The sequence below is a fragment of the Aotus nancymaae genome, unplaced genomic scaffold (genome assembly GCF_030222135.1).
Source record: "Aotus nancymaae isolate 86718 unplaced genomic scaffold, 86718_ANA_hifiasm-v0.15.2.pri h1tg000072l, whole genome shotgun sequence".
Lineage (NCBI taxonomy): Eukaryota > Metazoa > Chordata > Mammalia > Primates > Aotidae > Aotus > Aotus nancymaae.
Window position 1 is genome coordinate 16,252,964 of NW_026988487.1, and position 27,962 is coordinate 16,280,925.

Sequence of the window (27,962 nt, forward strand, 5' to 3'; positions counted from 1 at the left end):
GTTCAAGCGATTCTCCTGCCTCAGTCTCCCGAGTAGCTAGGATTACAAGTGCCTGCCACCACACACAGCTAATTTTTGTATTTTTAGTAGTGATGGGGTTTCACCATGTTGGTTAGGCTGGTCTCGACAAACTTCTCACCTCAAGGGATCCACCCACCTTGGCCTTCCAAATTACTGGGGTTACAGGCGTAAGCCATGGTGCCTGGCCCAGAACTAGTTTCTTATATGACAAGTAGTAGCCTAGCCAAATCCTCCCTCATTTTTACCTTTTCTTTGATCTCTCTTTTCTCAGGACTTTGAGTTATAACTTTGAAATAAATGAAAGAGACTTAGACTCTAGAATCAGATTAGCAGGTTTGACTTGGTCTGTCCTAAGTAGATCACTGTAGACCACTACTCACATCTTTGATCTATGTTAATTCTTTTATTTATAAATTCATATAAAGATGGTCAAAAAAACAAAGTTCTAGGGGCAAGCGAATGTCTAAGCTGAAATCAAAAGAATGAGTAGGGTTTGAGAGGCAAGAGGGAGAGAACATGCAGCATCTCTGAAAGCCTGGTGGCATGAAGCATGGTGATTGAGGAACAGAAGACAGTTGTTTGAACTATAAAATGTTAGATAGCTGGAAAACTGTAAGATGATATTCTAAAGGGAAGCAAGGGCCTGATCATGCAGTAAACCATATTAAGAGTTTAGGGCCCGGCGTGGTAGCTCACACCTATAATCCCAGCACTTTGGGAGGCCGTGGTGGGCAGATCACCGGTACAGGAGACTGAGACCATCCTGGCCAACATGGTGAAACTCCATCTCTACTGAAAATACAAAAATTAGCTGGGCGTGTGGCATGTGCCTGTTATCCCAGCTACTCGGGAGGCTGAGGCAAGAGAATCACTTGAACCAGGGAGTCAGAGGTTGCAGTGAGCCAAGATTGCGCCACGGCACTCCAGCCTGGTAACAGAGTGGAACTCCGCTCAAGAAACAAAAAAGCATTTAGATTTTATTCTGAGATATGAGAAATTATTGAAGGGGAAGTGTTGGTACACAGTTCATCTTGTGTCTTCTTATTTCTCTTGTTTTCTTACTCAGTCTAGATGCCTTAGACATTTCAGTAGTTCTTTTCTTAGATCTCTTGCATTTTTTAAGGACAAGGCAGGTAATAAAATATGCTTGGTCTACAGTGTTAGCATTTTGGCATGTTTCTTTTTGTTACTTTTTAATACGTAGTTCTATGTATATTTATATCCTATTATTTTTCTTATTTTTCTAATATTTGCATTTTCCACATTTCACACTTTAAAAAACTCTTCATAAATATTTTTATCAGCCACATATTCTGGTCAGTGGGTTGTCATTAATTTCCTAATGGTGGATACTTATCATTGTTTCATTTTTCTTGTTAGAAATAGTGCTGTGATTTACCTATAGGAAAAAGGTTAAATACCTTAACTGTAGACAAAAGTTAAAATATCTTACTTTTTTTTAAATTTCATCACCAAATTGCTGTCCAAAAGAGTTGTGCCAATACTTGAATGTGGCCATTTCATTATACCTTCCCCATCATTGGTTTTTGTTACTTTTTTAAAAAAATTGCTTGCTATTTTAATAGTGAGAAATAACACATTTTTATTGCATTTCTCAATTATGTGGTTGACCATATTCCCATGTATTAATCACAGTGTTTTATATCTTGTAAACATTCTTTTTATGTCCTTTGCCCATTTATTCATTGCAAATTTTAAGATTTTTTTCTCATCAATTTTATGATCTCCTGATTAACAACCTCTCCTTTACAGCATTTTACTTGAATATTTTTATCAGGCTGATTGCTTCAGCATAATGGGGATTTTGTATAGACAAATCTATTGATTTCTTGGTGATTTTTTTTTCTAATTAAAACAAATAGCCTTCCATCAGAAGACTTCTAAATATTTTAAAATTCTACTGCTGGTTTTATGACTTCCTCACTAATGTTTTCTTTCACTTTCTTGGTGTATCACATGAAGTGAGTGTTAAACTGAACTTTTTTCCAATGTCCTCATCATCATTTATTGAGTCTTTCCCTTCCCCTTGGTTTCTGGTTTTTCTTTATAAAGGTAACAGTGTTTGAGAACTTACTATGTGCTAGGTGCTGTTCTAAACACTTTATCTATATTATCTCATTTTCTTCTCACAACAGCCCTGTGAGGAAATAGAGGCAGAGACCTAATTTGCTGAAGTTACACAGTTAGTGAGTAAAGCTCTGTTGTATATTCAGTTCTTCTGTGTGCCTCGTACTCTAATTGTGCTATTGTCTCTATATTGTGGTTATCTTTCTATTTTTATGCCACTGTCATTCTATCCTAATTATTATGACAGATATATGTTTCTCTCTCAAGAAAGGCTAATATCGGCCAGGTGCTATGGCTCACGCCTCTAATCCCAGCACTTTGGGAGGCCAAGGCAGGCAGATCACCTGAGGTCAAGAGTTCAAGACCAGCTTGGCCAACATGGTGAAACCCCATCTCTACTAAAAATACAAAAATTAGCTGGGTGTGGTGGTATACACCTGTAGTCCCAGCTAATCAGGAGGCTGAGGCAGAAGAATTGCTTGAACCTGGGAAGTGGAGGATGCAGTGAGCCAAGATTGCACCACTGCACTCCAGCCTGGATGACAGAGAAAGACTCCGTCTAAAAAAAAGAGAAAAAAAAATTTTTAAAAGGCTTATATAACTGTGCTGTTTATTTCTTTTTCTATTCTTGCTTATTCTTTCTATGCTTATGTTTCTGAGTGAACTTAAGATTCCAAAAAGTTTCTCATTGGAATATTTTTTCAGAATTGGCTCAATCTATAAAATATACTGGAAATAATTACAGCTTTACAGTATCCCATCAAAGTCCTCAGTACCTTAGTGTTCGGTGTGTTCCAGGTGCTGACTAAATATTTGTTGAGTCGAATGAATGAATGGAGAGACCTGAGTTTGTCATCTGCATCAAGTCTTAGTTTATACTTTTCATTAATGTTTTTCAGATTTTCCTCATTTGATCCTGCATATTTCATGTGAATGTTATTTGTTGACATTGTATATTTTCCATAATTTTCTAATTTTCGATTGCCAATATCTGTTATTTCTGTTTTTTGTTTGTTTGTTTTGGAATTTCCCAAATAGTGTTAAAAAGATTGACAATAGTGGGCAGCCTTGTTTTGATTGTGATTTTAATAGAAATATTAAGTTACTTTTCACCAGCATGATGTTGGGTGGTAGTGTGTAATACATTCTTTTATCTAGTTCTTAAAATATATTTTATAAGGACTAATTTTATAAAAGATTTTAGGTTAACTCTTGTCTGACATTTTTGGTGTTGAAGGAATTTGCTGTTGTTTTATAGCATCATTATGGAAGATATTGAATAGCACATATTTGTGATCTTTTAAGTTAGCCGTAGAAGCCATTTTCTCATTCTGTTGTGACGAGTGAATGTCTTTCTGACTTTGTTCTGGGTCCCTGTTTCACTGATACCTAAACCTGGTTTCTAGCAGGGAGGAGACTAAAGCAAGCACATCCTTGCATTCCCTTGCTCTCGGTGCGTAGAGCTGAAATATTGCCATATATGGGAAGTTCTCATAGCACTGGGTTTGAACATACAGATGTGATAATAATCCTCACAACAACATTACTGTATCTAAGAATGTGGGTGGGCCAAGACACTGTGAAGGGTTTATGTGAATTATGTCATTTAATCTCCAGGAAAAAAAAAAAAAAAAAAACACTGTAAGTTCTGCCAGACCATTTTATTGATGAGGAAACTGTGACTTGGAGCACAGTAGACCACAATAACTTGTCTATGGTCACACACCTGAGAAGTGGCAGAGGCAAGTTGCCTGTAAAGTAGAGCCAAGCTTTAGGGATGGATGGGTGGAGATAAATATAGATATATGCGTGTATAGGGGTGTGTGTATCTGTACACATATGCATACATATTTGATGAGCTTGAGAGATAGATGCTGAGGACTAATGCATTTTGAAATTTTTCTGGAGCCAGTAATAGAGTGGTACTTAATGGCAGATAATGAGCCTTTTCCCATTAATAATAAGAATACAATTTCTTTGGAAGGAAATGCTAATTATAGTTGTCCCTCAGTATATCTGGGGGATTGGTTACCAGACCTCTATGTATACCCAAATCTGCACATATTCAAATCCCAAAATTGGCCCTGTGGAACCTGCTTCCATATGGAACCTATTTTATACAGTATGCAGATTTCACATCCCACAAATACGGTATTTTCAATCTGTGTTTGCTTGAAAAAAAATACGTGTAAGTGTGCCTGTGCCATTCAAACCCATGTTGTTCAAGGGTCAGCTGTCCTTTAAGGCTAGATAATACTTCTGTCTAAGGACTTAGAGTCTGAGTAGTAGCCATATATTGTACTTACAAATTTACCAAGTTTGACTCTGCATTTTGCAGACATGTCTGTAGGATTGACATAATCCACAGACATATAAGAATGCTCCCAATGCAGTAAGAGCATTCTTATCACTTTTCCCCCTAGGAATTCTAAGACAGCATTGAATTACTGGTACCCTCAGAGGAAAAGACGATTGCCTCTAAGAAACCTACTATCTGTGGAAGTTGGTATACATGTTTTTTAAAATAAGATACACGTATGTGGTAGAGTAGGCATTATCTAAGCAATTAGTCCCTATCATGGATGGTGAAGGTGCTAATCAGTGTTTAGGAGAAGATAGAGATAGCTTGCCCATACAGAGAAGTAATGCATTTTAAAATCATTTAGGGGACTTTTTCAAATAATCCTGTTTTTTCATGGCAAGATTCCCTGGCAGAGTGAGCCAATCAGATTTGCTAGGGCAGAAAAATGTTCAAGAGCCACTGTACTAGACAGCATAGAAGAGGACTGTTTTGTTGAAGCATAATGATAATTTTTCCATAATCCTGGTCCTTAATAATTAAAGAACACATTTGAATGTTGTTACTTTCCTCTCTCTCTCAATAGAAATGTTCCTAAACCAGAAATGAAGGCTATCTGAATTTTTAAAAAATTTTTAGGAAGGAACACAAAAATTCCTTTCTGTATTTTTTCCCACCTCTAGAAATTCTTGAAATGAGATTCTGCCATATGTCTCACAAATTAAATACCACATTTGTATCTCACCCATCTTAGTTATGCTATCTTGCATTTTAATCTATCCTATTTCAGGACTTCTTTTTCGGCCTTGTGGATGTTTCTTGTGTTTGTCACTAATTCATAAGGTGGCTTTTTTTATATTTGTAGAACATTTCTCAGTGATTTTCTTCCAGTTGGAGTTCCAGGGTGGTTTGATTTGGAGTGTCAAGATCTGTCCCATGCCTAGCCTTAGTCCTCAGTCTGTTTTGTTGGGTTCACCACCTGGTTGTAGCACCAAATGCCCTTTTAAAACCTTTCCCTCTCTCCTTTCTCACTTCCTTCCTCAGTACTGCCCAAGTTTGTCAGACTCAATGATTTTATTCTTAAGCTAATCTTATTTTTAATTAAGATAAGTCACATTCTGATTTCTGATTTGCAAAAGATAAATTTCCTTCTCCTTCATGTAGTAGGATTTTGATTTTGTAAATATTTAAGTTTTCCATTAATGGTGTGTTAAATCTGCACTAAAACTACTTCTTTACACATTTAAAAATTTTTTCATTATGTTTTTAACATTTTTCTTACATCCAAAAACAAAACCGTTAAGCTTTTCTTATTAAAATGCAAAGCCTAGTGTCTTCTAGCTTTTTGAAGAGCTTTTGTCCATTATATAATCTGTAAAGTAGCCAAGAGTTCCTCAGAAGCAGGACATCATTTAGATTTAAAACAATTATGGCTTGTCTGTAAAATAATGTTGTAGCATAACCATTCATGGGGTGGCAGCTGTGGTTTTACTTCAGTGACAAAATCCTTGCATACTACCACTATTTTATTTATCTTAAAGATTTTACCAAGGTACCCTAGAACAAAAATGATGAGGTCATTTTGATTCTGCTAAAGTTGATATGACTAGAAAGCCAAATGACAGAGTTACGAGCATAGACCTTTTATTTTTTTCCCAGATGTTTGACAGTGTAAACATACATAAAATACATATTAAAGTTTAGATGCTTTATATTTTGTGCAGTAAATTGAAGCCTTAAAAAGAAAACATTTTTTTTTAAAAAAGAAACTCATTAGTTTACTTAATTAAGACAGTAAAATAGCAGCAAGTACCAAGACATTGTGCATTTCTTTTATTTAAGACAAGTTACTTCAGTTACATCACAGTCAGAAATGTTAAGACTGGCTTTCTTGAATACTTAATATAGCTTGAATCACTGGTTAGATATGGACATATTTTCCCAACTGTACATCAGGGAGGAGTGCTTTCAGTAGGTTCAGAAAATGCAGACCCTCAGACAGCCAGCATGACCACAACATTGAGCATTAAGAGAAATGAAGCATTTACTTTCCAAGCATTTGCCACAGAAGGTAATCGAGTCTTTACATTTGTGGTTGTCTCTTCCCTCCGTAAGTTAAGGGTTGTGCTTTGTTGAGGCATTTCAGAGAAATTATTTGGCATGCCACTAGTGATACTTAGGGTCATGGGTGTTGGGGATGATTTTGTTGAGCTAGTGAGGCTTGTGTTTGTAACCATTCCATCTTGGAGATGAATAGTTAGAGTTGCAGCTGCTGCTTCATGTGAATTTATAGTCTCTGTGGATGTATCTTCTGGATAGCGCACAAAAGCCTTATCAGTGCTAGTAAAGGTGGTATCTTTGCTTAAAGTGGCACCAAACGTTGTTTCCTTTGTTCGATATTGTTTGGGTATTTTGGTCACTTTGGGTTGCGTTACCACACTCAGAGAGTTAATGGTGTCCACTGTCTGCATCCCACTTACAGTGAATAAACTTGAGGTAAATCCAGAAGGTGTGGGATATATGTTATGTTCCTTTAAAGATGATATTTGGGTAGTACATGGAGTCCCTATCACATGGACTTTTGTTTCCTTCATCCACTTCAGTAAGTAAGTGATGTTTTGTTTGTGGTCACATGACCACCTGTTATTGTAAAGGGTTATCTCTTGCAACTGAAAGAGCTGATCAAAAGATTGGTCTGGAATGAATGTGAACTTATTGTTGTGCAGGTAAAGATGTGTGAGATTTGTCAGGTTTATTAATGTACCTGGAAGGATTTGTGTCAAAGAATTATTAGACAGGTCCACGATATGTAGTTTGGAGGGCATGTTGGTTGGAACTGTCCAAAGTTTGTTACTACTGAGGTTGAGAACCTCGAGACTTCTTAGTGTATTTTTAATGAGGACAACCTTTTCCAGCATATTCTTAGAAACATCCAGATATTTAAGATTCCACTGATAGGCAGTATCAGATTTGTCAAGAAGTTTAATGTTGTTGTTAGCAGCAGACATGTTCCAGAGAGACCGAGGTAACTGAGCAGGCAGGCTTTCAAGCCTGTTGTTTGAAATGTCCAGGGTCCTCAGATTGGTATACTGGGTTAACTGGTTATGCAGATCAGTAAAGTGGTTATAAGACAGGTTTAAATGTATAATATTCTCTTGCAGTCCAGATGGTAAGGTAGTCAAGTTTCTGCCTGAACAGTCCACATGCCTGTGCCTCTCTGTACATATACATTGGAGAGGACAAATGCATAAAATACCAGGTGTGAGAAACAGAAGGATGAACAGGCAGAGAGACATTTTCAATATCTGATATTCCATCAAAGCCTAGAAACAAACAGATACACCCTTCTTTTAATATGCAAATACAGTTTAGGCATCTGCACGGGTCAGTTAGCATTAGGCAAAATTTTCAATAAACCTCGTTGTTGTTGAGTCCTTTTATAATTGTTCCAGTGATTAAACTAACAAAGCTCCCGTTCATTTATAGTCCAAATGCTTAATCCTTCAATTGGGCTATGTGGTAGAGAGAGACTCTATCCCTACTCTCTCCTGCATTTTCTTCTTTATTTTCTCTCTCCCCCTTCCCCCTTTTTTAACTGTTTTCTTTCTTATTTATCTTTCTAGAGCCTTAATATGATAAAAATAGCATTCTTTGCAAATAAAGAGTTGCAGTCTTAAGCTATTACTATTTTTGATAATATGCTTTCTTACTCAGATGAGAAAAAATGGCTGTCGTGTCTCTCTTTTTTTAAATCTCTGCAGTAATGTAATTCAATGTGTGTGTATAGGGTGAGATTTTATTTAGATATTAAAGCAGTTCTTTGAAATTTTATCTTTGTTTTTAGGATAAATGTATCTTTGTAAAAGGCACTTAAAATATAGACCTACACAGTACCTATAAACCTCACATTTTATGAAGTGGTTTTTTTCTGTATATTTCAGTGCCCATTTTAAAGGAAAACAATATGTATATTTACAAAGTGAATGAATATAATAAAAATATCCCTCAACTGACACTGCAGCAAATTTCTGGTGCATGCACTTGCTGTTGAATACATATTCAATCCTAACGTTGACTTTTTCTTAAAAAAAAAAAAAAGAAAAAGGAAAAATATTCTAAAGTCAGTCTTTTACTGATTTAAATAACAGCTTACCGTAGTGTCGTCTTCAATATCAGCATCTCATTTTCTCCAGGAAACTTAAAGCTTAAAGGTCGTCTTGTTCTGGAGAGTCGGAACTGTTTCTGGCTGTGGGCTGTGCTTGCCTGCTCAGCTGCATTGTGTTGCTGTGAGCTGAAGCTCTGCAACCACCTGATCAGTACCACATAGGAGGACTGCAGAGCTGTCGTTGGTGCTGACTCAAATTTATGGCAAGAGGTGCACACGCAACAAAATGGACAATTTTTTTCAATTTATGGCATTAGGCATACCTATATATCTGATTTGTTATAGGATGGGATACGTTATGCACATTAGAGTTGGCCTTTACTTGTTTCTATGTATTTGTCTGAGATTGGGTTCCATATTTTAACGTTTGCCTCATTAGGAATCTGTGATTATTTTAAATACCTCTACTCTTTATTCTTTTTACCTTTATTCTAATTACTCTTTATTCTTTTTACTAATAAATTCAATTTATTACTAATTATTCTTTTTACTCTTTATTCTAATTACCAAAATTAATTTGACCTTCCTCATGGATGGTTTTCTATTATATTAGTCCCACTATTTTTAACTCCTGCCTTTTTATATTCCTTTCTAAAATGGTATAATTCCCATGTCACTTTTTTAACACTATAAAAATCTGTTTTATGATTTTTGTGTCCTCCCCCAACATGGTGATTATTATGTTTAATCAGCTTTTCAAATTTATCAACTCCTTAAATGTTCCATCTTCCCTTTTAGGATATATAGAAGTACTGAAATATGATTATTTTCTCTTTATCTTTCTGATACAAAGGATCATTTGACCAAGGCTAGACACAAGCCAGGATACATTTGAAAATTAGCATCTTATACTTTAAATTATCAGTTCCTATGGTAAAATAAGCATTTTATTTTATATATTTGGGGTTAAAGTTTTTTTCCTTATGAAACTTTGGGTGGTAAGTGAATATGAGTATTGTTTTTTCCAAAGACATTTTTGGTACTGTATGAATGACCATTTATTTGATTTTCTTTTTTAAGAATAGCAATATCAATTTCAGATGATTTCAGAGTGTTTCACATTTCATCTTTCTGGGAAAGTAGTTTATAGTTTTAAAATAACATGAAATAATGTAAAAGGAAAAATTTTCATCATGAGTTTTATAAAATAAGATCAGATTTATGATAAATTGTGCTCCACTCTTTAGTGGCCTGCTTGTGTAAACCTGTTAAAACATAAATCTGATTTCCAGAAAGGCTGGTTTACCTTAAAAAGCAAGTAAAGATCTGGTTTTCTCTCTCTCTTTTTTTTTTTTTTGAGATGGAGTTTCACCCTTGTTGCCCAGGCTGGAGTCACTGCAACCTCTACCTCCTGGGTTCAAGTGATTCTCCTGCTTCAGCCTCCTGAGTAGCTGGAATTACACAGGTGCCCACCACCATGCCCAGATAGTTTTTTATATTTTTAGTAGAGGTGGGGTTTCATCATGTTGGCCAGGCTGGTCTTGAACTCTTGATTTCAGGTGATCCACTTGCCTTGGCCTCCCAAAGTGCTGGGATTACAGGTGTGAGCCACTGCGCCTGGACAGTTACGGTATTTTCATTACCAAGTTGGCACCATTTAAAAACCAGTAATATTTAACACATTATATATAAGGAAAATCCCTTTATGCCTTGTTACTAAATCTTGTTTTTCTCTAAATTATATTTACTATTATTTAGCTTATACCACAAATAGAATGTATTATAGTAAAATTTGAAGTTTATTTTCTTAGAAGAGAAACTATAGGAACCACCTTTTTTATAAAACTAATATTCCTTGAAAAGTATCTACATTTTAAAAGTTTGCAACATTAAAAATTTATTGTTGATTAGGTGCTTTATTGCCACTTTACTTTGAGGGTTCAGTTGGACTCTTAATGAGATTCTTTCTGTGGATTTAGAAAACCAGCCGTCAATCATAGTGCTTGAAAAGTAATGAGTAAGAAATGCTACTTTCAGCAATATTGTGAAAATAGGGAATCCATTGACATTAAGAGTTGTATTTTAGCTCATATGTACACTTGCACTTCAAAAGACATGACTGAGGGTCAACTTACTGACCACTTAAATCTCTTTTTTTAATTTTAGGAAATCTCAGTGAGTCAGTGTGGAAGTAGAGTTACTCATTTTCATTACACTTAACAGTACTTTTGTTTGAAAGAAAGGACATGTTACTTCGTTGACGGATTCAAATGAATTTGGGTTTAGGTTGTATCAAGTTTAGTTTCTGTTGCATATAATTGAAAATTCCGATACAATAGTAGTGGCGGTGTTTCTCATTTCAAGTTTGGGACATACCAAATTGCCTCATATTATTCAAAGATTAGTGAAAATTCTCAAAAAAAAAAAGAGCATTTCAATATATTTGAATTGTAATAATCTCTTATACTTAAAATAATACTATATTACTGTTACTCCAAAAAAGAATGTTTTTTAGAGGCATATTTGTTACAACTTATTTTAAATATTATTCAGACTCATTACATTTTGTATTAGTTGGTCTAGGTCAGTAATAGCTATTTAGGCAACTTTTACATTCTAGATTAAGCAGCAAATTAATTTACATATTCTTTTGTGCCCTAGGATATATTACCCCAACATTGTGAAAGGTATAACAAAGCATCTGCCAGGGAATAGCTATCCCATGTTAATCAGTGGTTTCAGTTTTCCATTATTATAGATAACATTTGCTATGGTTGAGAGTCAGACATTGTTTATTTTTGGTAATATGGTTGGCTATTTAGACTGATTTTCCTGCTGAATACAACTGAGAGTACTCAATAAAATATTTTAAAAGCATGAAAGATATAACAACAAAGAAATTACCAAGTCAAAATCCAAGTAAATCAGTCTCTTTCCTACCTCCTCATTCCTTTTTTTCTCTATGCCTCTGACTTGTTGCCAAAACTCAATTATTTCCTAAAATGTCTCTCATCTTGAATTTTTCTTTTTGCCTCCTTGGGAAGATTTAGTTTGTTCTTCTATCCCTCATATTTTCTATAAATCATTGTTCCTAATATCATTGACATAATTGCTTATTTGCATTATCTCAACAATAATTTCAAAATAATACCAGTATTGATTGCTACAGTAAGATTATAGACTAATGCATAAAGTTTAAGATTTCTTCTTAGCTCTGTTGTTTTATTTCACTAAGAGTGTATAGTAAATTCCGTGTTCTAATGCAATGTGAAATAATTATTTTCTGTATATTTTTATATCACCAACTTGATACAAAGTTTGTTTCAGTTTTCAATTTTTCAGGATCACGAGTCAAAATTGTATTACAAGGTGTATTCAGAGAAATCTTGCTCTCTGTCTACTCCATCCTGTTTCCTTCCTTCTCCTATTAATGACTATTTTTATTAGCTTTTCATTATATCATTAACATTTCTTTTCGAAAACATAAAAATACGTATTTAAGTGTATGTATGGTATGTTCTTATCCCCCCTTCTGTATAAAAGGTGACATATATACTGTTATGCATCTTGTTCTTTTTTCTTACTGTATCTTGAGTATCACTCCATATCGGTATATAGGTATCTGTCTAATTCATTTTTTGATCCATAGTACTCCATTTGGGAATGTACCATGGCCTTTTCAACCAATCCCCTATTTGTGGACATCTGGGTTGTTGTTGTTGTTTTTTTTTTCTTCAGACTTTTGCTATTACAAATAATGCCACAATGAATGCCCTTGTACCTAAATAATTTCATATGTTTGCCAGTAAATCTTTGAAAGAGATTCCTAGAAGTAGGATTGCTGGATAAAAGGATAAATGCATTTGGAATTTTTCCAGACATTACTAAATTCCTCTCCATTGATTATACCATTTTGCAGTCCCACCAACGGTGTATCAGAGTGTCTAGTTCTATATAGCCTCACCGTATACTTTGTTGTTGAACTTTGGGATTTATTGTCCATCTGATAGGCAAATATCTCAGTGTTATTTTAAATGCATCTCTCTAAAAATTACGAGGGGTAGTGTATATCTTTACATATGTTTCTAAAGTCCATTTAAGTGTTTTCTCCTGTAACTCTTTTTTATGTTTTACACTATTTAAAAAGTTGTGTTTTGGGTCTTACCCTTCCTGCCCCATATTTAGGAGCTTACTCTATCACCCAGGCTGGAGTGCAATGGCGCCATCTCAGCTCACTGCAACCTCTGCCTCCTGGGTTCACGTGATTCTCCTGCCTCAGCCTCCTGAGTAGCTGGGATTACAGGCGCCCGCCACCACACCAGGCTAATTTTTTGTATTTTTAGTAGAGACGGGGTTCCACTATGTTAGTCAGACTGGTCTCAAACTCCTGACCTTGTGATCCGCCAGCCTTGGCCTCCCAAAGTGCTGGGGCTACAGGTGTGAGCAGCTGTACCTGGCCATATTTAGGAGCTTTTTAAATTTTAGAGGTGTTGGCACTTTTGTCTTGATTTAAATTTTAATTTTTTTTCCAGTTTGCCATTTGTCTTTTGGCTTTATTATGGTGAGGGGGGTGTGTGTGTGTGTTTGTGTGACATTTAAAAATTTCATGTACATTGATTCCCCTTTTTATTGTCTCTGGTTTTTGAGTCTCAGCTAGGAAGGTTTTTTCCCACTTCCAGATTATAAAGGAATTCACTCATATTTTCTTCTACTACTTGTACGATTTCATGGTTTATATTTAGAACTCTGCTCCTTGGTTTTATTCTAATATAGTGTCAAGTATGGATCCAATTTTATCTTTTTCCAGACATCTCTTCAGTTGTTCCAATGCTTGTTCTCACTGATTTGATATTTATTTCTGGACTTTCTCTTCTGTTTCATTGATCTGTTTAGTCATATACCAGTACCACAATGTATATGACTATGTGTAGGTGCCCAAAGGTGCTATTTTATTTTTTGATCAGAATTAAGTAAGAACAACAGTTAAAGATCACCCTCATCTAATTCATTGTGTAAAGATCACCCTCATCTAATTCATTGTGTAAAGATCACCCTCATCTAATTCATTGTGTCCCTCACCACTCACACCAAATAGAAGACTTGTGTTATATTTTTGTTTCAATGCATGACGTAGGTGCTCTTTGATCCTATATTTGTGAAAAAAATGTTGAACCAGTAGTCAGGGAGCAAACTCAACTTTTAGTATCACTTCTAAGCAAGTCACTTGCTTTCTCTGGTCCTGTTTTCTTAGCAGTTAACAAACAAAAGGAGTTGAACCAAATGGTCTTCAGAGTTGTGTCTGACTATGGTTAATGCTGTTCTGGTTAAGAGCACCACTAGTATATGGTGTGAAGTTTAATCTACCTTTTATTCTCCTGTGCCTTGTTCTTTTGCAGTATTCATGAAATAAACTTTGTCTTTTGGATCCTAGTTCTTTAATTTTTTTCTCTAAAATACGTTCTTTGTTCCAGCATTTTCTTCTGTCCTGTATTTATTAGCATGTGTTTTTTCTTGTCGATTAAGCAATAATTGCCACTGTTTGGCTGCTTAGCTTCCACTGACCTCGATGGGGAAAATTACATGCTGTTAAATGTGAATTCTTCCCCCAGTATAGAATTTCTTATTTAAAAAAAAAAAAAAAAGGAAAAAAGACAACATAAAAACCTAGCTGCTGCCAGTAGTCTGTCCCGTTTTACAAAGAACAGAAAGAGAAAAGCTACCTTGAAAGTACTTAAAGATATCAGACAAGACTATGGTCAGCTAATCAGCTCCCGTTTTATCTAAAAAAATTGGTATTTCCGTATTTTCCCCTATATTTCTTTGAGGAAAGAAGGTGGTAAAAAGGGGCAAAAATGTGGAAAGAGCCCATTAGGTAACTGTCATAAATGTAAAATGAGAAGGGTTATGATTTAAGGTATATCAAAGACTTGGCCAAGTATAAAAACATTATATCTTATTTACCATAACAAAAATTCTTAAAATTCAAAAGAATAATAGGAAATTCTCAACTCCAGAATGCCGCTGGGGAAATAAGCTTTAAAAGTACTAAGTTTAGGCCAGGTGCGGTGGCTCACACCTGTAATCCCAGCACTTTGGGAGCCTAAGGCAGGCAGATCATGAGGTCAGGAGTTCCAGACCAGACTGGGCAATATGATGAAAACCCGTCTCTACTAAAAAAATACAAAAAGTAGCTGGGCGTTTTGGCACGCACCTGTAGTCCCAGCTACTCAGGAGGCTGAGGCAGGAGAATTTCCTGAACCCGAGAGACAGAGGTTGCAGTGAGCTGAGATCGCGCCACTGCACTCCAGCCTAGGTGACAGACTGAGACTCCATCTCAAAAAAAAAAAAAAGTACTAAGTTTGAAGAATACATGAAAGAAACTTTTTAATGTAGAAGACAGAAGGTGTAATATTACAATAAGTATGCTTATTCAGGAAAAGTAAGAAGCTCAAGGAAGTGTTTCTACAGATTAAAAAAATATTAAAGATCAGTAGAGATGGCTTGAAGGATTATAGGAAAAACATTGTATATAAAATTCCTGTGTCCAAAACCCTACTGGTTGTTATTAAATATGGAGCTTTATTAATGTCACGAATACCAGTGCTATGAATAAACGCTATGTTCTCTTCTGAAAATCCCAAAACTATAAGTGATTCCCCAAAACTGGGCTACCAATGAGACTACCACTCCCCCCCGCTGCCCCACCAAGATAGAGTCTTGCTCTGTCACCCAGGCCGGAGAGCACTGGTGCCATCTTGGTTCACCACAACCTCTGCCTCCCAGGTTCAGGCAGTTCTCCTGCCTCAGCCTCCCAAGTAGCTGGGATTACAGGCACCCACCACCACATCCAGCTAATTTTTTGTGTTTTTAGTAGAGACAGAGTTTCACCATGTTGGCCAGGCTGATCTCGGACTCCTGACCTCGTGATCCGCCCGCCTTGGCCTCCCAAAATGCTGGAATTACAGGGATGAGCCACCGTGCCTGGCCACCACATTTTATTCTAAGTGCTTGTTTCCCCTGGAGTTAGATGGGACTATTGAGGAAGAGTTATGTGCTTGTTGGGCAAAGGAGCACTTCTGCAGACACAGGCTGGCATTGCCAAAAGCACAGACTGATGACCACTTTGACTTTGACAAAGATCGGGCCCATTCCTACTCTAATAACTCAGATGCGTCAGATAACGGGTAAAGAAATTCTGCATAAGAAAGGTGACCTAAGAGTTTAAATGGATAGTGTCAGAAAGTAAAGCTTAGTAAAAAGTTGAGAATCATCTGTGTTTTGATAACGTTTTTCCTAAAAAAACAAACAAACAAAAAAAAACCCCAAATCACCCATATTTAGAAGAAAGCCATAGTCTTCATTTTCTTTATTTTTTCTTTATAAAACTTGATTTTTTGGGGGTGCTTATAAAGAAACTTTTTAAAGATGCTAGTTTTAAAATTTGTCCTCCTTCAACATGATAGGAAAATATTTACATTTTATGATACATCCTCATATTTTTTTCAGGGTAAATGTCCCTAACCCAAACCCTCAGTTTGATGTTTTAGCATGTTTGTTTTACTGCTTCCATTGAAACCAAGAAGAAAATTTCTCTATTCTCAATCATGCATTTTAATCTCTCGTTCCCACAAACTTGGAGTATTTATTTAATACTTGAGGTATTAATTTAAAACTTTGAGTGTGTACTTAGTCTTATTCCTCTCCCCTCGTCTTTGAAATGGAAACATAAAAGTTTATTTACTCACGATAAGTTTATACACAGCTTTTCAAAACTGTACTGGGTAATAGTAAGTATATATAGATTGTTTCAGAGTGATTAAAAAATTATTGAAACACAGATCACTTACATATGTAAAATATAGTATACTTTAAAGGCAAGTACTATAATTAGTAAATAGATTACTGTTAAATAACTTTTTTTTTTTTAAGTTTCAGCTGGGCCTGATGGCTTATGCCTGTAATCCCAGCATTTTGGGAGGCCGAGGCAGGTGGATCATGAGGTCAGGAGTTCAAGACCAGCCTGGCCAAGATGGTGAAACCCCATCTCTACTAAAAATACAAAAAATAATCCGAGTGTGGTGGCTCACGCCTGTAATCCCAGCACTTTGGGAGGCCGAGGTGGGCGGATCACAAGGTCAAGAGATCGAGACCATCCTGGCCAACATGGTGAAACCCCGTCTCTACTAAAAATGCAAAAATTAGCTGGATGTGGTGGTGTGCGCCTGTAGTCCCAGCTACTCAGGAGGCTGAGGCAGGAGAATTGCTTTAACCCGGGAGGTGGAGGTTGCAGTGAGCTGAGATCGCGCCTCTGCACTCCAGGTTGGTGCCTGGCGACAGAGTGAGACTGTCTAAAAAACAAAACAAACAAAAAAAAAATAGCCAGGCCTGGTGGCAGCTGCAATCTCAGCTACTCAGGAAGCTGAGGCAGAGAATTGCTTGAACTTGGGAGGCAGAGGTTGCAGTGAGCTGAGATCACACAACTGTACTCCAGCCTGAGCAACAGAGCAAGACTCCTTCTTAAAAAAAAAAAAAAAAAAAAAAAAAAATTATCTATGCACACGGGCTCTGAGCAGCTTTCACATAGTTCCTGAATAAAAATCAAAATTGACTACCAGTTGCCATTTTATATATTTTAACATATAAAGAAAATCAAAAGAGGGTCATTTAAGGATAGAAGATCAGCTAAAAAGCAAGTTGTCATATTTATAATAATTCTGCAGGTGGAGGTGGCAGGGATTCATTAAGATCTTGATCAGAGTTGGGAGGAATAGAGAACTCCTGACACTGGATCTCAAGGCTGGAATCTTCTTGGTTTTTCATAAAATCTTCTGGTGGCAGGGGCAAGTTAAGTGAGTCAGTGGGGGTTGGAAATGATTGTATTGTTTTAGATTTATTAACTCCACAGTCTTGATTGAGACAGTCCAGAGATGGAGGAAGACTAGGAGAATCATTTGGAAGAGGAGATACAATTGTCATTGTGGGTTTGACAGACTGGCTACTTTCCTGTCCTTCCAAATCCAGAAGGGGAGGTGGTGGAGGCAGATCTGCATCATCATCTGAAGAAACAGCAGTTCCAATTGTTGATCCATCAGCACTATCTTCTGATGTACCATTCACTTGATCTTTTATTTTCTCTGTTTTGGGGTTGTTGGAGTCTTCAATGTTTTCACTTGATTCAAACAACTTAATTTCTAAATCATCTGCTAAAAGTGTGCTTTTGCTTGGTTTCCAGGGTGTAAGTGAAATAATTGAGGTACGTTTTGTGGGTATTTCATTTTCTCTAATGTTATCCATACAAATGTCAGGAGTTTCTCCATCAGCAAATGGAGATCTACCTGCCCAATTTTGATCATTTAAAACTGGCTTCCTTAAGCATTTCCAAAGTACAATGATGATTATAGCTACCAACATAGAAGTCAGAAGTACACCAACTAGTATGGCAGCTGTTGCATTATTATTGTTTTTTTGTGGGGTTTGTTTGTTACTGGTAGCATCTAAGATAAATCCTGGTGTACTCCTAGGTGAATTTTTGACAGTTGATGTTGGTTGTGTGGATGGATCATGAACAGTTGGTGGTATTCGTTTTCTAGAAGGGATCTGGACAGGTGATGATTGTTGAGTGAAAGTATAGACAAATGGCATTGGTGGTTGTGTGGTAGAAATATGGGTAGATGGTGGTAGTTGTCTGGCAGAGGTGAACACAGGTTGCTGGGAGGAGGTGCTGGCTGTTGGTATTGGTTGTTTGGTGTTATAGGCAAGTAGTTGTCCAGTGGAAGTATGTGCTGCTGATTTTTCAGAAGAATTATAGACAGCTGGTGTTGGTTGTCCAGCAGTGGCAGATGATATTGATTGTCCAGAAGATGTGTCATTGAATTGTGTTGATTGACCCAAAGGATTCTCTGTTGTATTTTGAGAATTAGCTAAGACATACGACGTTGATGATCTGAATAAGGTAGGCTGTGGCTGCTTCTCTGTTGTAATTGTCTCTGTCTTTGAAAAAAATGTATTGTTCAGGTGTCCACAAAACAACATTAAGATGAAATATTTGGAATCCATTTCAGAATGTTTTCTCCTTACCTATAGTGGGTTTATAATGAAAGAAAGAGAAAGACAGTTAGATGTCATTGGTGTCTAGTTAAAAATTTGACTTTTCATTATAATGCCTGGCATAAAGTAGGTAGACATTATTCCTAATTAGTGGTAGTTGATTAATGGTTATTATTCCTAATTTAGACTTGACACACTGTAGGCTGGTATAAAAACTCTTGGATATACACTAACCCATCATACAGCATTTGGACCTCATAAGCTGTGATCTCTCTTAATTCTTTTATTAATGCAAGATCTGTACTTGGCCCTGCTGCCCCTCTAGCTTCATTATATTTCAGTACTTCACCTCAGTCATACTTCTCAAAATGCATAGGCTCTGTATGCTGGATCCATGTGTTCTCTACCTTTCTCCACCTTTGCTACTAGGAATATATTGATTCACCTGCCTTGAAGAACACCAGTGACCATCTATTACTTAATCCAATTATTTTTTATTTCTTCTCTCACCTCCCCTTCTTGACCACATTAGACACTACTATGAATATTCGAGTAGCTCTTTGTAATCTGTCTTCCTTTCATGTTACTCTCACTAGCTCTTTTTCTCCTGCCTCCTAAGTATGGATAATGGATATTCAGTCCTCAAACTTACCTAGTTTTCTTTGTTCCTGATGCTATAAGATTTTAGTTCTCAGCTTTATGCCACAATTCCCAACCTCACATCCATCCTATATCTTCTTTGTTCTAATTCTATTTGTATGACTTCTTGGTGGATGTTTCCATGTATATATCCCACTATTGGCAAATTCAACATATTTAAAATGGAATTCATCTATACCCTCACAACTGACTCTTCACCCAACTTCTCTGTGTTTGTTAATGGTACCACCAAATTTCTTAGGCACAGAATGTATTAGTAAGCTTTGCAGCATCCTCAGTGTCTCTGTAGCATGGTAGCCTTATGTTAAGATTGCATATTTTTAAAGGATTAAATTCAACTGAGAGTCCTAGTCTTAAAATCCTAGAGTGATCGCCAAATCTGGTGGAGTCAATCCAATCCAGTCGGTCAAGTAGTCTTGCTGCTGCTTTCATTCATTTATTGGTAAATAACACGTTTGTGTGGAGCCCTGTTCTAGGTTTAGGAGATTTAAAAAAAAAAAAAGAAAAAAAATAGTCAGTGCCTTCAAGTGTTTCAGATTGTAGTGGTAGAAGCAAACAATAATGGCCAGGTGTGCTGGCTCATGCCTGTAATTCCAGCACTTTGGGAGGCCAAGGTGGGAGGATTGCTTAAGGCTGGTAGTTCAAGACCAGTCTGGACAACATAGTGACACCCCATCTCTGAAGAAAGAAGACAAGTAAAAAATAATGACAATAGGCCAGTCACAGTGGCTCACGCCTGTAATCCCAGCACTTTGGGAGGCCGAGGCAGGCAGATCATGAGGTTGAGAGTTCAAGACCAGCCTGACCAACACAGTGAAACCCCATCTCTAGTAAAAATACAAAAATTAGTAGGGCATGGTGGCACACACCTGTAGTCCCAGCTACTTGGGAGGAGAATCATTTGAACCCAGGAGGTGGAGGTTTTGGTGAGCCGAGATCGCGCCATTGCACTCCAGCCTGGGTAACGAGCAAAACTCCGTCTCAAATAAAAAAAAAAATTAATAGAAATAAAAATTTAAAAATAATTACAATAATTTTTTTTTTTTTTTTTTTTTTTGAGACAGAGTCTCACTTGTCACCCAGGCTGGAGTGTACTGGCGTGATCTGGGCTCACTGCAACCTCCACCTCCCAGATTCAAGTGATTCTTCTGCCTCAGCCTCAAAGTAGCTGGGATCACAGGCACACATCACACCCAGCTAATTTTTGTATTTTTAGCAGAGATGGGGTTTCACCACGTTGGCCAGGCTGGTAGAGAACTGACCTCAGGTGACCCGCCCTCCTTGGCCTCCCAAAGTGCTGGGGTTACAGGTGTGAGCCACCACGCCTGGCCCAATTACAATAATTTGATGAGCTTTCTCATAAAGGTATGCAGGAGATATACAGAGAAGTTAACCTAGCCTAGGAAGGCTTCAGAGAAGCAAAACTTGAACTGAGTTTTGAAAGGTCTATAAGAACTAATTAAACAGATTTCCAGCCAGGGAGAGCAACAATGTGGGTGCAAGAAATTAAGGCACATGTGTAAGTTTGGCAGGTAGGGCTTTTTCTGGGATGTGGTAGATGCTAAAACTTGGAGAGTTAAGTTCCAGTTCTACTTCTCCCATCTAACTACCTATCTAACCATGAGAACTAGTTGCTTAACCTTTGCTGTTCTCAATTGTCTTTTCTCTAAAGTGCGGAGTTCTACTGAGACAATTTTCAACTTTTAGTTTAATATACTTGTTTTGCACATCATCAAAGACAATGGCAATGACTTGGTTATTTCTTAACATTAAGGAATAGAAAATCTTAGGGGGTTAAATATTGGTATACATGATTGGAAACTGACTCATAAACCTATATTTAGAGATTTGAGGTTCTGTTGGAAGGTGCAATAAAGGTTTTGCAAATTACCTTTCAGCATATCTAAGTAGTTTTCATTGCTTACTTCTCTACCACTGGGTACACAGTGATGATAAATGATCCTGTTTTAGTAGAAGAAAAGATATGTTTTTTTGTTTTTTTTGAGGCGGAGTTTCGCTCTTGTTACCCAGGCTGGAGTGCAATGGCACGATCTCGGCTCACCGCAACCTCCGTCTCCTGGGTTCAAGCAGTTCTACTGCCTCAGCCTCCCGAGTAGCTGGGACTATAGGCGCATGCCACCATGCCCAGCTAATTTTTTTTTTTTTTGTATTTTTAGTAGAGATGGGGTTTCACCTTGTTGACCAGGATGGTCTCGATCTCTTGACCTTGTGATCCACCCACCTTGGCCTCCCAAAGTGCTGGGATTATAGGCGTGAGCCACCGCGCCCGGAATACTTCAAACCTAAATTTTAAACAGTTCTCCTTTGAACTCTCCTGCACACTGCTGATGAGTTATTCTTAAAAGTATGCATGATCAGGTTACTACTCCCTTGCTTGAAGGTTTTCTATTTCTGTTAAGATAAAACTTCCTTTTTTTTTTTTTTTTTTTTTCCTTTTGAGAGAGAGTCTCGCTCTGTCACCCAGGCTGGAGTGCAGTGGCATGATCTTGGCTCACTGCAGTCTCTACCTTCTGGGTTCAAGTGATTCTTGTGCCTCGGCCTCCCAAGTAGCTGGGACTACAGTAGGCATGCATCACCACACCTCACTAATTTTTGTATTTTTAGTAGAGATGGAATTTCACCATGTTGTCCAGACTGGTCTTAAACTCCTGACCTCAAGTGATCCATCTGCCTCAGCCTCCCAAAGTGCTGGGATTATAGGCGTGAGCCACCATACCTGGCCTGTTAAGATAAAACTTCTAAATTGAGTTTTTTTTCCTTTTGGCTTGAGTTAACCAGGCCAGAGTCACATGTCATGACTGAAACTTCTTATCCAGCCAAATGCATCCCTTCCCCACCTTACAGACTTTCTGAACACATGCTTTTTACCCCCTAAACAGACACTTTTATGCTATTTTTTACTCTCCTCAAGGGTGTTTTTTTTTCCTCCCAACCTAGCCTCTTCCTCTTTCTGGCTGCCTATCTGAATCTGTCCTCATCTTTCAGAACTCAGTTTAAATTCCCCTTCTTAACCTAGTTCTCTGTGACTGAGTACAGCCCAAAGAGATCAGTCATTTGCTGAATCCCCCTAGTTCTTATTTATTGTTTTTATGGTTCCTTACATAATTCATGTATGTACCTCACTCACGCATCGATTCTCTTAAGTAATTGTGTTTATTTTTTATTACTTTTCACATTTGCTTATACCTACTTCCTTGAACAAGATTTAAAGAACCTTGAAGAAGGCAGAAAGAAAAGAAAAATACTTATCTAGAGCATACTGTGTGTTGTACTATCCCAGTATTGCATACTTTATTTCATTGAACCTTTAAATGACTTTATGAAGAAGGTAAAGAGATCCTTTATTTACAAATAAAGAGACAACATCAAATGAGTTAAGCAGTTTGCCTGATGTTATACCACTCCAAGTGACAGATTGGGAGTTTGTACCCAGGGCCATCTGATTCCAAAGCATACATTCCAATACCCTGTATTGCCTCATGTTTTCTATTTTGATTTCTCTGCAGTATAATGCCTTATATATTAGGAGCACAGTAAATATTTAACCTGTATTGAGTTTCTTAATTCCTTTCCATTTTACTTTTTACTAGTACTTCTACCAGAATATAAGCAGAGACATTGAAATCTGTGTTAATAAATTTTGCTTTTTATCCATTTTGCAAAAGATTTGATATCTATCTTTTGGCATAGATACAGGGATTTGAATCATGTTTAGATGGTCATCATCCATGCAGTTCCTACCCATTATTCTTACAGATTACCAAAAGAAAAAAAAAAAGGTGGAGGGCTTCATTAGAATATGTTATTCTTCAGAGTTTCATTTTTAAAATGTGTTTTAATGCTAACCAAATCATCAGAAAATATAGGCCATGAATTCTTTAGCCAAAAATGTTTCCTGTTTTGTGACTTTGCTTAAAATAAGGAAACCATACAGTTCCTCTTTATAGTTAGCTGAAAAAGGCATTAGAGAAGGAAAGAGCCCAAACAGGAACACAATTATAAACCCAGGTTAGTTTGTAAGATGGATTTTGATAGATTCATATCCTCTAATGTCAGTAAGAATTTGGTGGAACCTTCCTTAGATGAGATTTTCACTTGTCACTTAACATTTATGGCGTTATTAAAACAAAATTCCATTTTTTACCTATCTTTTCTCCCACTCTTCAGTTAGCTTTTTATCCTCCTAGGATCTGCTACATCAGAATAACAGAAACTATATTAGAATTCTATGATGGCCGGGCACGGTGGCTCACGCCTGTAATCCCAGCACTTTGGGAGGCCGAGGCGGGTGGATCACGAGGTCAAGAGATCGAGACCATCCTGGTCAACATGGTGAAACCCCGTCGCGACTAAAAATACAAAAAATCAGCTGGGCACGGTGGCACATGCCTGTAATCCCAGCTACTCAGGAGGCTGAGGCAGGAGAATTGCCTGAACCCAGGAGGCGGAGGTTGCGGTGAGCCGAGATCGCGCCATTGCACTCCAGCCTGGGTAACAAGAGCGAAACTCCGTCTCAAAAAAAAAAAAAAAAAGAATTCTATGATGGCAATTCAGCACAGTTCAGAGAAGGAGAAGAAAGATTTAAAAGAAGAATATATAGGGACTATAGTAGTAAAAAAAAAAAAAAAACTGGCTTTTTTTCCAGAGGTAGTGAGGCCAGTGTTATTACTAGTGTGGAAGGTTATTTAGCATACACATTAAAAAATATGTAAGTGATGTGTACCTGAACTACCAACATTTTTTCTGTAGGGAAAGAACAACATTGGGCAGGGGAATAAAAAGGAGAAGGAAATTTAGAATAAGATAAAAGGCAATGCAAAGAAATACAAAATAACACAAAAGAGAAAAAACCAAAACTATAGGAAGCTGCAAAGAGAAAAGAGGAAGGTCAGTTGACTAGAGAAGGTATAGAAAAGAAGAAAAGTTAATAAACTGCTGAAAAAAAGTGGTAGTTATATAATTAGCAAGAAAGGCAGGGTAGAAGATTGAAGTAAGAGAAATGAAGAAGTTGAGGGAGACGATTGAAGTAGATGAAAGAAGCAACCACAAAATGCTGCTCTCTCGTGGCTGGCCTGTGTTTGTTAGTGCAGGGAGACAGTAAAGAGGAGCTTGCTTTCTAAGATGGAGGACCAGAACGAACCATCCTATCAAATTCATTTACCTTTCATTTCAGGCTCTCCCATCTGCTATGAGTATCCTTACCATCTTCTGTCTCTCTTTTTTTTCCCCAACACTATTTAGAAGCATACCTAGCAGTTACTCTGGAGAGCCCATGTACCTGTGTACGTTTTATATAGAGTTTTTCTAGAAATCCCTTAGTTTGCTGCTCAAATACCAAATTTGTCAGCCCTCATATCCAGTATTTTATTCATTATTATAGGCTGGCTCTTTGAGGTTTAAATCTGTGATTTTGGTTCTTTTTCTTTGCTGAATATTTAGAATAGTTTAAAAAGAAGAAAAACAAACTTTTTTAACAACATTTTAAAGACAGTTATAGTGAAGCAGGAGTCCCCATGTATAACACATTTTCTATTTTTTTTTCTTCTTTTGGAGACAGGATCTCACTCTGTCACCCAAGCTGCAGTGCAGTGGTGTAGTCTCAGCTCACTGCAACGTCTACCTTGTGGGCTCAAACAAGCCTCCCATCTCAGCCTACCTAGAGTAGCTAAAACTGCAGGTGTGCGCCACCACGCCCAGCTAATTTTTGTATTTTTTTGTAGACATGGAGTTTCATCACGTCACCCAGGCTGGTCTTAAACTCCTGGACTCAAGTGATCTGCCTGCCTTGGCCTCCCAAACTGCTGGGATTATAGGCATGAGCCACTGAGCCAGGCCATAGACATGTTCTTATAAATATAATGCATAAGTACATAAAGGGTCCAGCATTTAAAATTGATGCTGTTAAGTTGGATATGATAGGAAGTATGCCATTGCCTTTTAAAGAGAATCAAGATTTGGAGAGCATATCCTAGACAAAAGACAAGTATAAATAGCATTATCAATTACTTTTCATAGAATGAAAGTTGTGATGCAGATATAACAGATTAAAATTTAGCACTAGTATTATCTCTAGTGAAGTTTTGAAACCATAAAAGAAAAAAAACAGCCATTCTGCATCTTGAGGAAGAGTGGAAAGGGAAATTGACCTTAAACTACAATAGGAAGTATTTGATGACCATCTTGTATCAATGATATGACCGTTTACTGAGCGCCCAACAAAGGCTAAGCAGTATCCTATTTTAATGACAAGGTGGTGGTTTTTTCATCCTACAGATAAGCAAACTGAGACACACAGATGTTGGGTAACTTGCCAGTATCGTAGCTCTAAATAGTGGCACTAATACAAAAATCATGCTAATCTTGTGCCAGAGCCCTTTCTGTCACATGTCACTATATGTGCCATACTGCCTTTCATAGAAAAGTTATGAAATAGAAATGCTTTATGAAGGAAGGAGATGTGAGTTGGCAGGAATAATATGTAAATAACACTTGTAGGTAGTCTTAGATACAGGGTAGGAAAGAAATACCAGAAAACTCATTTTAGTCCTGATTCTACTAAAACAATTAAAATAATTTTGAATGGTTTCTGTAAACTGTCATATTTAGTAAGTTTACTAAAAAATTTTTGGTGATTTTTTTTTTAAAGCTTAGACATTGAAACTATCAGATTTAGGTTTCTCAATTCAAAGTTATTTAGAATTAAAGTTTCCTTCTAAGTAGAATTATGAAGGTATTAACTGGAAAACACAGGCACTACTAGTAAACTTTAGATGTGGGTCTCACCTTTTAAAAACATGTATGGGGCTGGGCACAGTGCCTCCTGCCTGTAATCCCAGCACTTTGGGAGGCCAAGGCAAGCCAAGCACTTGAGGTCAGAAGTTCGAGACCAGCCTGACCAACATGGTGAAACCCCGTTTCTACTAAAAATACAAAAAATTAGCTAGATATGGTGGGTGCCTGTAATCCCAGCTACTTGGGAGGCTGAGGCAGGGAGAATCACTTGAGCCCAGGAGGCAGAAGTTGCAGTGAGCCAAGATCGTGCCACTGCACTCTAGCCTAGGCAACAGAGTGAGACTCTGTCTAAAAAAAAAAAAAAAAAAAAAAGTATGGGATTTTATGATGACAAAGATATACCATTGTCAAAGATTCATGGGAAATTTTTTAGTTTATTTTATGAAATATGAGAGTGAAAAATTAATATGATTGTATGAATTAATATGCATAATGACATAAACTAAATATTAGAAGCAGAAAAATATGTAGACAAGCTTTATCTGAAAAAGAGATATCTTTATTTTCTGGCTTCCACAATAATTACTTAAAAGAAATCCTTCTAAGAGAAAGTTGTAAGTATTTATTAAGTGTTGAAATAGGATATCACCCACTATGAATGTATTATTCCCTGAAATTACAAGTCTGTGTAAAATACTCTTTGCAGTTTTTATTTGCCCAGTTTACCCACATAGTAAACATCTTTTATGCATATTAAGAATTGTCTATTGTTTTTTCTGTGGGTTTCTTCTATCATATACTATTTTCTAAAGGCTCATAATATGTGACATAAACACATAGATGATATTAATATATGTGTGCATGTTTGATTATTGACTAACATTTTTGACTTAGTAAGCTTTTAAAATGAGCTGTAATGTTTTCATTTCATTATTAAATGTAAAAATCTATGTGTAAAAAATTTAGCACATATAGTAATAATAATATAGTAATAAATAATAAAATATCGCATCAGATTTCTTTTTCTTTCTTTCTAAATTAAGTGAAGGTGACCATTTTTACTATGCAAACTAAAGGGGATACAAAAATGTTAATTAATGGATTATATTATGTACAGGAACATTTTATAAAAAGTAAATTAGAACTTTCAACAATTAATATTTTGGAGGTTATAAATTCAGTCATAGCCCATGGAATCTAGTTCTATTTCTAACTCTTACCTTTATCTGCCATGGCTATAGTTTCTTTTTAATTATAAAACTAAGATTAACAAATATGATTGTGGCTGGGCGCAGTGGCTCCTGCCTGTAATCCCAGCACTCTGGGAGGCTGAGGTGGGAGGATCACCTGAGGTCAGGAGTAGGAGATCAGCCTGGCCAACATGGTGAAACCTCATCTCTACTAAAAGTACAAAAAAAATTAGCCAGGTGTGGTGGTGGGCACTTGTAATCTCAGCTACTCGAGAGGCTGAAGCAGGAGACTTGCTTGAGCCTGGGAGGCAGAGGTTGCAGTGAGCCAAGATGGTGCCATTGGACTCGACAGAGCAAGACTCTGTCTCAAAAAAACAAACAAAAATACTCAAATATGATTAAATAAACTTAAAAGGTCTTATACAAACCTAGGTGGAAATCTTTTTCTAAGGCAAGCTCAACACTGAGTCTTTTTTTAATTCTATACAACAAAGCCACGAAAACCTGTTACATACATCTTTAGACTGTCAGAGTTTAAGTTTAAAACACTAATGACAGTTTTTAAATAAATTTTATACAAAGCAAGATCAAATTGTGTGACAATTTTCTTACCTCAGCTGTTAACTTCTTTTGCAGAATGCTAAATTCTTGTTCTAACTGGACATTTTGGTGATTTGGCCAAGAAAGCAAAATGAGTGGTTCAGTTCAGATTTAAAATGTTCCTCTAGCAAACCGAAATAGTTTCTATAGAAAAAGAGGAAGTTTATCAATAGCTGGTTCCGGAAGTGCAATAAACCAC

General features: G+C 36.8%; 3 protein-coding genes across 5 annotated transcripts in view; 1 reads left to right on the plus strand and 2 right to left on the minus strand.

Annotated features, from left to right (window-relative positions):
• The window catches only part of NF1 (neurofibromin 1), a 309,766-nt gene that overhangs the window by 220,163 nt on the left and 61,641 nt on the right, over positions 1-27,962 (plus strand). The window lies entirely within an intron of this gene.
• OMG (oligodendrocyte myelin glycoprotein) lies at positions 6,036-8,725 on the minus strand. The gene is made up of 2 exons (XM_012449283.3): positions 8,562-8,725; positions 6,036-7,731 (listed from the first exon to the last, which is right to left on the minus strand). Exon 2 carries the CDS (start codon positions 7,723-7,725, stop codon positions 6,403-6,405), a length of 1,323 nt encoding a protein of 440 aa, XP_012304706.2. The 5' UTR covers positions 7,726-7,731; positions 8,562-8,725; the 3' UTR covers positions 6,036-6,402.
• EVI2B (ecotropic viral integration site 2B) lies at positions 16,443-27,917 on the minus strand. Its single transcript, XM_012449282.3, has 2 exons — positions 27,776-27,917; positions 16,443-18,590 (listed from the first exon to the last, which is right to left on the minus strand). The coding sequence occupies exon 2, from the start codon at positions 18,567-18,569 to the stop codon at positions 17,217-17,219; it is 1,353 nt and encodes a 450-aa protein (XP_012304705.2). The 5' UTR covers positions 18,570-18,590; positions 27,776-27,917; the 3' UTR covers positions 16,443-17,216.

Excerpts from the sequence above, each read along its gene's own strand:
- OMG (XM_012449283.3), bottom strand. The coding sequence starts at position 7,725 with ATGGAATATCAGATATTGAAAATGTCTCTCTGCCTGTTCATCCTTCTG.
- EVI2B (XM_012449282.3), bottom strand. The coding sequence starts at position 18,569 with ATGGATTCCAAATATTTCATCTTAATGTTGTTTTGTGGACACCTGAAC.